Raw genomic sequence first — 12,914 nt, forward strand, 5'->3', positions numbered from 1 at the left:
TCTTTTTCTTCACTTTCACATTGAGGACCATAAACATCCCAACCTTTAACCAGACTTTTGCGCGTCGCTGGCCAGAAAAAGCTAAAGCTAAAATGGAGAACCAGGAGAAACGTCACCATTAGCCTAGATCAGCGCCATAGGGATTTACTCTGAGAGTAAACGTCACTTTAATCAACGAAACTGAAAGTAAAATATTTCCTATGAAAAACGTTAGTTTCATCGTGTCTTATACATTTTATGTTATGACAGGGGTGTAGTTCATGTATGTGGGGGTACTCACTGTATAATATTTCGATTCAGGGGATAAAACCTTGTTAAGTTTTCTCAGTGGATGTGATTGTACTAATTTAAACGCATACCACGTGTAAAAAAAAATCAAACTTGACAATTGCTGAAGCTTACAGTCATTTCTGTCACATATTCAACAATAAAAGTAGTTGCCCCCTATACATCATTAACGTTCAAACTCAGGTACACTTCTTAAGTTTGGACAAAAAGTTCGGTCTCAGCTGAATTTATTGCTGGCAAAATACTGAATGTCATTAGTTTTACATGAGTTTGAAGCTGTTTGGCGCGCCTCTCTGTGCCGAGCCACGCATGCGCATCTCCATATTTTGGTACTAGGGTTACTTTGCACTTTTGCAAGGACTGAAAGCCACCCTGGCCGTCGCCTTAGATGCGAACAACGAGCTGGCATTTTTACACCAGGAGCTGAGCTGCTAGTCGATGGGATTCTCCGGTTCTTTTAGTTGAACGGCTCTTGGTTCGCTCATCGGCTTGCTCTTTACTCAACAAGGCTCTTGGCTCCTACGCCTTCAGGTTGTTTGTTTGCTTCTTAATTCATTATTATTCAATATAACCATCTCCTAAAAAATTATCATAACATGTATAACACAAAAAACAAGTGGTTTATTTATATATGTTTCTATATCACATCTACTGCGGTGGCCCTAGAAACAAAGCACGTGCAAAACTTCCAACAACACATTTCTAGTGTAACATGAACTTCCAAAAAAGGCTGACTCGCATACTCACTTAAAAGTCACACCAGTTTTGAAAGCATTGTGTTATTGTGTATTGTTTGCGTATTATCACACAAGCTACTCGTAAACTATTCTAAATAATTACCTTTACCTACACTCACACCAAACTCGGTCTCGTTGTGGTCCTTCCTGGCTTGTGTAGCCACTACACTGCGCCTAGCATCCTGGAGCACTTCTGTTGTCTTTTGTACGTTGTTTTGGCTTTGTTTTCTTTTGTGTTTGGGAGTTTTTACGTGTTTTTGGATGTGTTGTGTCCGCTGCTTGTTCTCCTCTGGGGCCCCGTAAACTTACTTTTATTTATTCGCTCCATTAAAATGTAAGACATAAATCAATAATACCAAAAACCACCTATTATCATTTCACGCTTTTAACCATTAAAACTTTTAGCTTTTTCCTTTTAAAAACACCAAAACACTGTCCAAACCACATACACAATTTAACTTATAAAATAACATATGAAAAAACCAAAAGAAGATGCACATCTCTTCGTCATATGGGCCTGCATGAATACACTTCGACAATTCTTATCACCCCAACTGAAAATAGTTTGTTGGCCTGATTACTATACCCTCTCAATGTGTATGTTGTGTCCCTCGGGCTCTCTGTTCTCTCCTCTCTCCCTCCCTGCTCTTTCCTGTGCTACTGCGATTGTAACTACCGCCCCTCCCCCCTTTCCCAGCGCAAGCACAAGGCTCGCGTGCGGATGTGAAGCGGCAAAAAGGTGCGACGAGAGAGGGTGATTGAGAAAGAAAACCAACAACCCACGGCTCCCACTAAGAGCCGTTGTTCTGAGAAACATCCTACTTTGACAAATCGTCCTACCCGTATTATGATTTTACGGTGACTTGTGACTAAACCTACCCTCACCTTAACCATAACCTAACCATAACCATAACTTAGAAGTATTCCGGATGGGTGACAGAAAAAGAAGTTAATTTGGGTTTGGTGTTGGGCGCATGCGCGGCGTCTGCGCAAGAACACTCGGCTAGGACTGTTTTTTGAGGTAGGATGGATTCCCGAACACCGGCTCTCGTCAGCCTGCGCGAGGCATCAGGTTGTGACACGTAAGCTCTCCAATTCTCACCCTCTTCCCTCGTATTATCCTTGCTTTTGCCTTCTCTTGTACACTGACACTCATCTCCTACTCTCCTTTTTCGTAATAAATGCTAATTATGGGAATTAGCCTGAAATGCAGGATTTGTTTTGTTTATTGCATTTATGTATTCACCTCACACATGAACACATTCCCCAGTTCAGCCAGGAGGAGACACAAACCCAGCTCAGGGAGTCACGAGAAAGTCTACTCCTTGTTTCAGCTCAAGCAGGATAAACTGGCGGCTCTGTGTCAGAAGGATATTCAGTGTAAATCTGTACCCGTTAAAGCTGAAGATCGGTCCACATTGTGCGACCGTTCGGGAATAAGATGGAAGTACATTAAGGTTATATATTAATTATAATCTACAGGGATTTCCTGAGCGGGAACAGGCTGCATTCTCTGGGGATCAAAGATGCAGAAAAAAGGCTGCCACACAAAAAAAAGACAACAACATAAAATTCCTATGATAACCTGTCGTCTACCTCCTGTCATTCCCAGGAGGACGCAGGAACATCAAGACCATCAACATGTAAACGTTTTAAGAGACTTATTAGTTTTATTGTCCACAAAAAGAGACTCCAGTGCTTTCCTTGCTCACGGTGTCAAAGGTCCATCAGAGCAAATAGGAATTCATCCTGAGAGCAAACACTCAGTTATATCCTGGTTTAAACTCACACATTGAACTCGACAAAATCGCTGTGCTCACAAAATTTGTGTAGTTATGAGTCGTTGATAATATATTGATTATATTGTCGAAAGCATCATATTCTCTTGTTCATGTCTTCTGTAAATGGCCTGTATTGTATAGCGCTTTTCTAGTCCCTAAATTTAGTCTCCATTCCACACTGGTGATGCAGCTACATTGTAGCCACAGCAGCCCTGGGGCGCACTGACAGAGGCGGGCTGCCGGACACTGGACGCCACCTGGCCCTCTGACAACCACCAGCAGCAAAGCGTGATCGTGTCTCGCCCAAAGACACAATGACCGGGGCTCGAAACCCGCAACCTTCACATTACAAGGCGAACTCCCAACTCTTGAGCCACGATCGCCCACGATGTGGGCCACGATTTCTGTGTAGTTTATGTGTGTTAGCATTTTAAGGTACTTATTGTTCCGTTACAAGTCTAATGTTGGACCCTACTTTCAGCTCAGCCTGCTATCTACTGTATCCATCTCATGCTCACGCTATTACCTCTGTACTTCTGTCCTTCAGAGGAGAGACACTGAGGGAAGAACTGTTGAAAAAATATAAGTGTTCGTTATGTTATTATTACCAATTGTATGTTTGTTGACAATCAATCAACCTATAGCTGATTGATTGTCTTTCCCAGTCCAGTTAAAATCCAGTGTTATTGCACCTGTTCTCCCTCAGAGAGCTCCCTGAATAGTTCAGATACTTCTTCAGCCATCGGACAATGTGAGTGAGTAGTTCTTCTGTCTGGCTGAGAGAGCTCTGTCAGAGTCGCTATTCTGTTTAGCGATGACTGCCTGTTTCTTTTGGAGCGATCCACGTCCTGTCTTAAGGTCAAACGCCACAAAAGTCCTCGCCATCGAACCCAGCGATCATAGCCGGTCACATTATTTGTTTCAGTATCCATTCACAGCCATACATCTCCTGATAAACATGCACACCTGAAAGACCGAAAAGTACAGTAACCAGAGCAAAGCTGCAGCACAGTCTCATCTCACATACAGCACTCAACCCATCGACAGTCACTGAAAAGGGATCTACTGTTTCTCCTGTGTTTACTGGTTCAGTGGAAACTAATTAAACAAACTCTCATCAACACAGTTTAAACTTTACAGAGAAAAACAGAAACAGACTGAGAATGCTCACTCTGAGTCCCTATCTAACCTGACTTCTATGACATATAAAATAGGACTACAGGTTACACGCCTATATACATACATATATTAGGCACATACAGTTATTAAGCTTAAACTAATCATGCAGCACGGTGGTTGCACTGTTGCCTCACAACAAGAAGGTCTTGAGTTAATTCCACCATCAGGCCAGGTGGTCTTTCTGCTGGAGCTTGCCTGTTCTCCCTGTGTTTGCGGGTCTGCGGCTTCCTCCCCACAGTCCAAAGACATGCAGTTAGTGGGGATAGGTTATTGGAAACACTAAATGCCCATAAATTGCCGAATGGTTTGTCTGTGTCTATGTGTTAGCCCTGCGACAGACTGGAAACCTTGTTCTGCCCTGACGAGAGCTGGGACAGGCTCCAGCAGCCCCTGCGACCCTGAAAAGGAAGTGAATGGATGGACTAATCGTGCTCTTTATGATTTGAGAGATGGGAGCTGCTGATTGGTTCCCATCATCAAGTGGCCGCTTTAAAAACCCTCTGCAGCAGTTGTTCCCTGGGAGTAACTGACATCAGCAGCAAACCTGTCTTGGCCTCCAAACCCTTGTGACAAATTGTCATGTGTGTCTTCAGTGAACTGTGTGGTTTGTATATAGTGTTGTTAGTACTCTTTTAGTGAAAGCTACTGCCTAATGAGAAGGTCTGTGGTACATCTTGTCATTTTGTCTTGTCCTGTTTTCCTTCTCTCACCCCAACCGGTCGCAGCAGATGGCCCCCGCCCCTCCTGGCCTGGTTCTGCCGGAGGTTTCTTCCTGTTAAAAGGGAGTTTGTCTTTCCCACTGTCGCCCAATGCTTGTCATAGGGGGTCATATGATTTTTTCTATCTATCTATTATTGTACGATTTACTGTGCATATAAAACGCCTTGAGGCAGCTGTTGTTGTGATTTGGCGCTATATAAATACTTGATTGAATGAATGAATTGAATATCTCAGACTTACAGTTTATTTTGACCAATAGGAGGGGAGCAGGAGAAATCCCTCCATCCAATTTTTGTCTACTAAAAACTGACATGTGAAAAATAAATTGATAACAAAACCAAAACCAAACTAATAACGACGCATCCAAAGTCCTAATCAGGCCCCATCAACTTGAAGCCCTCATCATATCTATTATCGTCCTTCTCCCCACGACGGACTCCTCTCTCTCCCTCTCTGTTCCTCTCTCTCCCTCTCTGTTCCTCTCTCTCCCTCTTTGTGCTGACAATCATCAAATATACAGTTGAAACCAGATATTTACACACTCTTCAGATAAAAACACTTTTTTTTAAATTGTAACATCAATGTTTATTTTTTTAGATTGATAAATATAAAAAACATATTTGTTAACTTTAAGAGTAAAGAGAGAAACTATCTGTATTTCTTAATTGTAAATGGCACCAAATTGTATTCAAAATTGAGCCACACTTATGGAGCTCCACAATTCTTTTCCTGGTGTTTTGGTTGACATCTCTTGATTTTCCCATGTCAAAGAAACAGGCTCTGTGTTTTGCCTTATATGCATCCACAGCTGTGCCACCAATTCACTCACATGGACTCTACTAACCTATCAGAAGCTTCTTCAGCTCAGAATAGAATCTTTGGAGTTTTCTTATTAATTAACAATAAACTTAGTGTATATGTACTCCTAAATTTGATGAAAGTGATTAAAATAGACAGCTCTGTCTCTCTTTATTCTGACATTTAACTAATTCAAAAGATATTTCAATATTTATTTATCCAAAACAAAACAAGTTTACTCTAAATTGATGTTGTACAGTAAAAAAATGTTCTTGTGTTTTCCCTAAAGTGTGTGTAAATATCTGGTTACAAATGTGAATATACTGCTGTGTATTGAAGTTCCTCTTGTTTTGCATAGAAATATACTGAACAGCATACAAAGCATAATATATAAAATAACATCTACCAGAGTTTTTTCTTTGAAAGAAGCCCCTTATGTCCATTCTTGTATATCAGTGCATTACTGAAACCGATTTATTTAGCCGTGGAGGGTAACAACTGAAAATATGAAATAAACACAGACTCTCTAAAGAAACAGCATTGTTGTTGTTCGGCTTTTCATTTCGCCATTTGTTGATTCACTTGAAGAGCAAGTAACGTAATATGGGTCAAGTGATCCGCTTGATATCAATCTTTCGTGATACACCGTCATATTTACATTATTTGTACAGTACGAATGATTTGCTTTGGTACCTGGTCAAACTTCAGTTCTCCTCTGTCTGCCTGGCTGCGTTTCAGCGCACTCGCAGGCAGCAGCTCCTCCCGCCCCCTTGCTCAGTCGCTTAGTGTCTGAGCTCGGATCATACCAATATTAGGGGGGATTTACGCACAGTCGTAAATTCCCACAGTGTGCACTATGTGCTTCGAATATTGTGTGTAGTTTTTGTTTTATACAGTTGTCAGCCAGGCATCTAACTATGAAAAAATTACACTCCAAAAGACCCCGGGCTTCTGACAAAACAACCCGGGCTTAAGCCCAGTAAGCCACCCCCACGCTCCGCCACTGCTTTCAGCCTGTTACAAAGTCAACCCTGTTTGATTCTACTTTTTGTATTAAATATAACATTATTATTATTATTATTATTATTATTATTATTATTATTATTATGATGTGTTTAATGGAATCTGGAAAAACTGCTGTCATAACTGTGACATCACAGCACATTTAACATCTCAGCTAGATGATAAATTATTTCATCCTAAGATGCTGTTGATGGTGTCTGACATATTTTCTTTTTCTATAATTTATTACAACATGTGATTATTTGTGAGGGTCGTCTGAACTGAGACACGGAGCGACTTCCTGTGAGCTGCAGGAACAGACAAACACACTAAGATGGATCCTGAGCAGCAAACTCAGATCCTGATCCTGGGTTTAAGTTTCCATCCTCTGAAACTCTGCAGCCTCCTATCGTTCTAAAAAAAATCATATAACTGCAGGAAAACTTCACACCAGACTGTACTGAGGTCTTTCTAGAAGCTTCCACTGAAGGAGAGTTTCAGTCCAGGATTGATTTTATTAAAAGTTAAATATTAGTTCACAATAATTGTAAAACAAATACACCTCAGACTGATTATTTAGATCCTGCTGATTTTCTGGAGATTAATTTCTGAATAATTATTAATAATTATAATAATTTCTGATTATTAAGAAATTGTAGCAAAAACAACCATCAAGGTTTCAGAGGCAAAAAATCCTAAATATAAACAGAAAACTTCAAATATCATGAATTTATCTTTATTATTTGATTATTGTACTGTAGTTCTACATTCATTATGAATTATTATGTTAATAATTTTAATCTGTAATCTGAATGAAACATTTAATATGTGTGCAAACTTGTTTACTACTGTAAACAAAACACACTGAAAACATTAACAGCAAATATCAGTAAAAAATGAAACATGAACAAACCTCCAGTTTGGTTGAAGCGCTGCTTTGCAGTGTCAATGTTGGCTTTGAAAGACTGCTGGGAACCCCAACAGTTTGCAGTCTCTCCCTCCCAGTACTGCTGATCTGTGTTCCTGGCAAACCAGTCCTGTTTGGGCTCAGCTTTCTCCGTGTTGCTGTCATAATAATCAATCTGAACATCATCAACCATCCCAACAACCACAAACTCTGGGAAGTTTGGGACTTGAGAGGATCCAGTAAGGAAATACTTCAGCGAGTGGGTCACTGTAAGAAACAATTAATGTTGTGAGATCTCAGGAACACAGACTTATAAATTATTTTATTTTTTAAATAACACAATAAGAAAAACTACAGCACATTAAGGACATCCTGTAATAATCCTGCTGTCCCTTCAATAAACACAAAATAGATTTATGAATAGATATTCAGTGTTTAATGTAATTTTTCTGATCCTCTTTTCTTCAAAAATTCAAATTCTAGTTTGAACCTGATTATTCACAGAAAGTTTTAAAACTGGTGTTTTTATCCTTCAGTTTGGTTTAATTCAGTTTTCATGATTGATGGTTTGAACTCATTATAGGTTTTAATTTAACTATATTTTTATTTTGTTTTCATTGTTAAACAAAATAAATATTATTTTTAATCTGTGACTTCTGAAGTGAGTTGTTCTCTTTTGCATTTCAATTTCTGATATTTCAAATTATATGAACTGATTGAAGCATATCGATGCTTCTTCTTTGTTTATATTATTTTTATAGATTTTTTTAAGCTTAAAATTGTTACAGAAAGTTTTACTTTCAATATCTTTGATCGATAATATTATCAATAAAACCAAAGCTAATGTTAGGTAACTATTATTTGGGGAATATTATCTTAGCAATTGTTATTTTATGGTTTATTCTGTAATCAGGTTTTCAGTTGAGTTTTCAGTTATCAAAAGTCAACAATGTTTGTTAGTTTGAAACGCTTCTCATTAGCGCTCCCTGGTGGAGACTGTTTATAAAATGCAAAACTTTTCTGGTATTTCTCACCTGCAGCTTCTTATTGATCATTCAGCAGTGATACAAAAAATTAGTTCGTGATGGTATGTGTAGTGTATTCACACTTTACATACATAAACTATCTGATATTATTAAGTAATAATGATTTAATTTGCATCTCAATTCAGTTCAATTGAATTCTATTTTATTTTATTTATACACGTCACAACAAAAGTCACCTCATTGCGCTGTTAATTAAGCAATAACACCAGAAAAACAGTGAACTCTATATCCGGGTGTAACTACTCGTTAGTTACGACATGTGTACGCATGTTTGTCAAACAGAAAGTATTCACAAGCATAACACTGGTGAATAATACTGAAGATAATACAAAGCAGGAGTCTTTTAACTTTTAATAGACTACATCAAATGACACGTGGCTCTTCATATACTGAATAAATAATTTTTAAATAATAATAAAATAAAAATAATATTTATAAAGATACTTAAATGAACTTTAGTTAACTTTAATGAGCAGCTGTTGTGTGAAAATGTTTTAAACCCTCATGAAAATTAAAATAGTACTTGGTTTTTAAAATAATCGTTTTAATTATTGTCACCAGATTATCATCAGACCTCCTCACTGATGTTTTATTTGTTGGACTGTTTGGAGAGACAGCAGAGTCACAACGCTTACAAATGCATCACGAACGGTTTAAACCCGGAAATCATCAAATAGTTTGGGACATAAGTCGCCTTGTTTTAATCTTTGCCTTCATCTAAACTTTAATATTTATTATTAGGTATTGAAGAGATAAACAGACGATTTAATTACCTGTATAATATAATCGATTGTTTCTAAACACTGACATTATCTACACTGTAAAAAAAAAAAAAAGTAATATAAAAGTATCTTACTGTATATTTTACAGTTTTGTACTGTTTTTCTGGAATATCATTAAATTTACATAAGTAGACTGTGATTTTACATGTCAAATGTAAAATAACATAACATCACTGTAAATGTAATAAAACACAATTTTCTTGTTTTTTAAATATATTTTTTTGTACATATGCATTCAGTGGGGCAAAAAAGTATTTAGTCAGCCACCGATTGTGCAAGTTCCCCCACTTAAAATGATGACAGAGGTCAGTAATTTGCACCAGAGGTACACTTCAACTGTGAGAGACAGAATGTGAAAAAAAAATCCATGAATCCACATGGTAGGATTTGTAAAGAATTTATTCGTAAATCAGGGTGGAAAATAAGTATTTGGTCAATAACAAAAATACAACTCAATACTTTGTAACATAACCTTTGTTGGCAATAACAGAGGTCAAACGTTTACTATAGGTCTTTACCAGGTTTGCACACACAGTAGCTGGTATTTTGGCCCATTCCTCCATGCAGATCTTCTCGAGAGCAGTGATGTTTTGGGGCTGTCGCCGAGCAACATGGACTTTCAACTCCCGCCACAGATTTTCTATGGGGTTGAGGTCTGGAGACTGGCTAGGCCACTCCAGGACTTTCAAATGCTTCTTACGGAGCCACTCCTTTGTTGCCCGGGCGGTGTGTTTTGGATCATTGTCATGTTGGAAGACCCAGCATCATTTCATCTTCAAAGTTCTCACTGATGGAAGGAGGTTTTGGCTCAAAATCTCACGATACATGGCCCCATTCATTCTGTCCTTAACACGGATCAGTCGTCCTGTCCCCTTGGCAGAAAAACAGCCCCATAGCATGATGTTTCCACCCCCATGCTTCACAGTAGGTATGGTGTTCTTGGGATGCAACTCAGTATTCTTCTTCCTCCAAACACCACGAGTTGAGTTTATACCAAAAAGTTCTACTTTGGTTTCATCTGACCACATGACATTCTCCCAATCCTCTGCTGTATCATCCATGTGCTCTCTGGCAAACTTCAGACGGGCCTGGACATGCACTGGCTTCAGCAGCGGAACACGTCTGGCACTGCGGGATTTGATTCCCTGCCGTTGTAGTGTGTTACTGATGGTGACCTTTGTTACTTTGGTCCCAGCTCTCTGCAGGTCATTCACCAGGTCCCCCCGTGTGGTTCTGGGATCTTTGCTCACTGTTCTCATGATCATTTTGACCCCACGGGATGAGATCTTGCGTGGAGCCCCAGATCGAGAGAGATTATCAGTGGTCTTGTATGTCTTCCATTTTCTGATGATTGCTCCCACAGTTGATTTTTTCACACCAAGCTGCTTGCCTATTGTAGATTCACTCTTCCCAGTCTGGTGCAGGTCTACAATACTTTTCCTGGTGTCCTTCGAAAGCTCTTTGGTCTTGGCCATGGCGGCGTTTGGAGTCTGACTGTTTGAGGCTGTGGACAGGTGTCTTTTATACAGATGATGAGTTCAAACAGGTGCCATTCATACAGGTAACGAGTGGGGGACAAAAAAGCTTCTTACAGAAGACGTTACAGGTCTGTGAGAGCCAGAGATTTTCCTTGTTTGAGGTGACCAAATACTTATTTTCCACCCTAATTTACGAATAAATTCTTTACAAATCCTACCATGTGAATTCATGGATTTTTTTTTTCACATTCTGTCTCTCACAGTTGAAGTGTACCTCTGGTGCAAATTACTGACCTCTGTCATCATTTTAAGTGGGGGAACTTGCACAATCGGTGGCTGACTAAATACTTTTTTGCCCCACTGTATTTAGATTGTAAAAATACATTCAGAAATGTATCATAATTTCACAAATATTTGTCTGTTATTTGAGAGATTGATCTGTTAAATTCAAATGTAATACTATAGAAAAATATATAAAATGACTGACAATTAATTAGAATAATTAATAATTAAAGGAGTATTTGAATTATAATTTTGCTGAAAATTTCATGTCATCTAGGTCTGTTTCAATAATTCAGAGGTAACAAGTGAAAATATAATTAATAGGAATAAAAACTAAAAAAAACATAAAACATTGCACGGCCACGCTGTGCTAATTATATATTTAAAAAAAATAAATGTAGAGGTAGGAATTGCAATTAATATAAATCTCAAAGTATTCACAACATTCCTGAACAGAAATAGGCCTCTGCACCTGGGGTGAGGGCGTGGCCATGAAAACAATGTTACATGCCATTGGATGTTGGGACACATAATAACATGACGCTAAGCATCGGCCAATGAATGTGAACTAACAACCACAAGGTCGCGGGTATGGCTGTGGAAAGTAGTGATGGTAAACTTGATTATTTTTGCTGAATCGAGTTTGAATGAGTCACTCACCAAAGTGAATCGGGTTTTTTGAGTCATTTGAGTCACTGAGTCAGTTGACCAGAGTGCAAAAAATGTACATTTTCACTCAAACTTAATTTGTTTCTCTTGTCATGTATATCCTACTGCTAAGATGAGTGATTGAAAAAGAAAAACAACTATTTTTATGGAGCAAAAAAGAGCAAAAAAAATTCTAAAGGGAACATTTATTTTTATTTTATTTTAGTAGTATTTTCCTCAAATGTGTCAAATATATATTTTCCCATCTAAATGTCCACTGAGCTGTGAGCCAGGGGGCGGTAATGCGCCTTAACATTGGTTGCCAACCAAGAAGAAGAAGAAGAAGCTGCGAGCCAGGAGGGAGGGGGTGAGTGAGTCCTGAGTGATTCGCTTACGCTATGATTCAGCACAGGAAGGGAGGGGGTGAGTAGCTCAAATGTGCTGTTAGCATGTTAGCAGAGCGATGCTACTGTGAACCGAGGAGCTATTGTCTTGATGTGAGCTTCTACTCAGGGTTTTTTCTTCCAGTTCAGAGCAGAAATGTTTTTGTTAAGAAACTGGCTGTTGTTTTTTTTCCCCACAGTTTTAATTATAAGCTAGATATATTTCTACTAATGAAATTAGTTTGCTAAGAGCAACAGGGATGAGTCAGTGAGTCAGTTGGGCTTGTGAATCATGATTCACGAGTCAGTAAAGTGATTCTCGAGTATTGAACGATTCATTCATGATTCGCGCATCACTAATGGAAAGCGCGCTGGAAGAGAGAGGTTGGTGAAAGATCATCCATGCAGTGCTGCAAGGCAAGTATATCAAACTCAGCTTAGTAGATTTAACTTGGAATTGCTTGACCACTATGGCTCGTAGTTTACTGAGACGGTAAAAGGCATGGAATCGCTAGCTATGAAGGCAAAGGACGTCGTCTGTCAGTATAAGGTGCAGTTAGCGGCTGGTCTAGCTGTATACTAGTGATGGGTCGGTCGCGAACGAAATGGCTCTTAGAGCCGGCTCTTTGAAGTGAACGATGCGAGCCGGATCTTTGAAGTGAACGATGCGAGCCGGATCTTTGAAGTGAACGATGCGAGCCGGCTCCTTATTGGGAGCCGTGGGTTTTGTTTTTTTTTTTCTCCTGCCCTCTCTTTCACTTTTTTTCGCTTCAGGCTGCAAGTCACCCTTGTATGGAAGCCTGTTTCCGCCACTAAATAAAAACAAAACAGCTAGTATCCATAATTCGAAATTTTGAGTTATTTTCTCGAAATTTCGACTTAT

At 39.0% G+C, this 12,914-nt stretch overlaps 2 protein-coding genes across 15 annotated transcripts in view; one reads left to right on the forward strand and one right to left on the reverse strand.

Annotated features, from left to right (window-relative positions):
* The window catches only part of LOC120726645 (class I histocompatibility antigen, F10 alpha chain-like), a 162,419-nt gene that overhangs the window by 94,871 nt on the left and 54,634 nt on the right, over positions 1–12,914 (forward strand). The gene's annotated exons all lie outside the window — the stretch shown is intronic.
* The window catches only part of LOC120726643 (H-2 class I histocompatibility antigen, Q9 alpha chain-like), an 87,814-nt gene that overhangs the window by 69,575 nt on the left and 5,325 nt on the right, over positions 1–12,914 (reverse strand). For 2 of the 14 annotated variants that reach the window (XM_040020364.1, XM_040020382.1), the window contains exon 2: positions 7,419–7,679. The exons of the other annotated variants lie outside the window; for them this stretch is intronic. In XM_040020364.1, coding sequence (XP_039876298.1) covers positions 7,419–7,679 — 261 coding nt within the window. The remainder of the gene's footprint in view (positions 1–7,418; positions 7,680–12,914) is intronic. 14 annotated transcript variants of the gene reach the window in all.

This window comes from Simochromis diagramma, unplaced genomic scaffold (assembly GCF_900408965.1).
Source record: "Simochromis diagramma unplaced genomic scaffold, fSimDia1.1 OVJJ01000753.1, whole genome shotgun sequence".
Classification (NCBI taxonomy): domain Eukaryota; kingdom Metazoa; phylum Chordata; class Actinopteri; order Cichliformes; family Cichlidae; genus Simochromis; species Simochromis diagramma.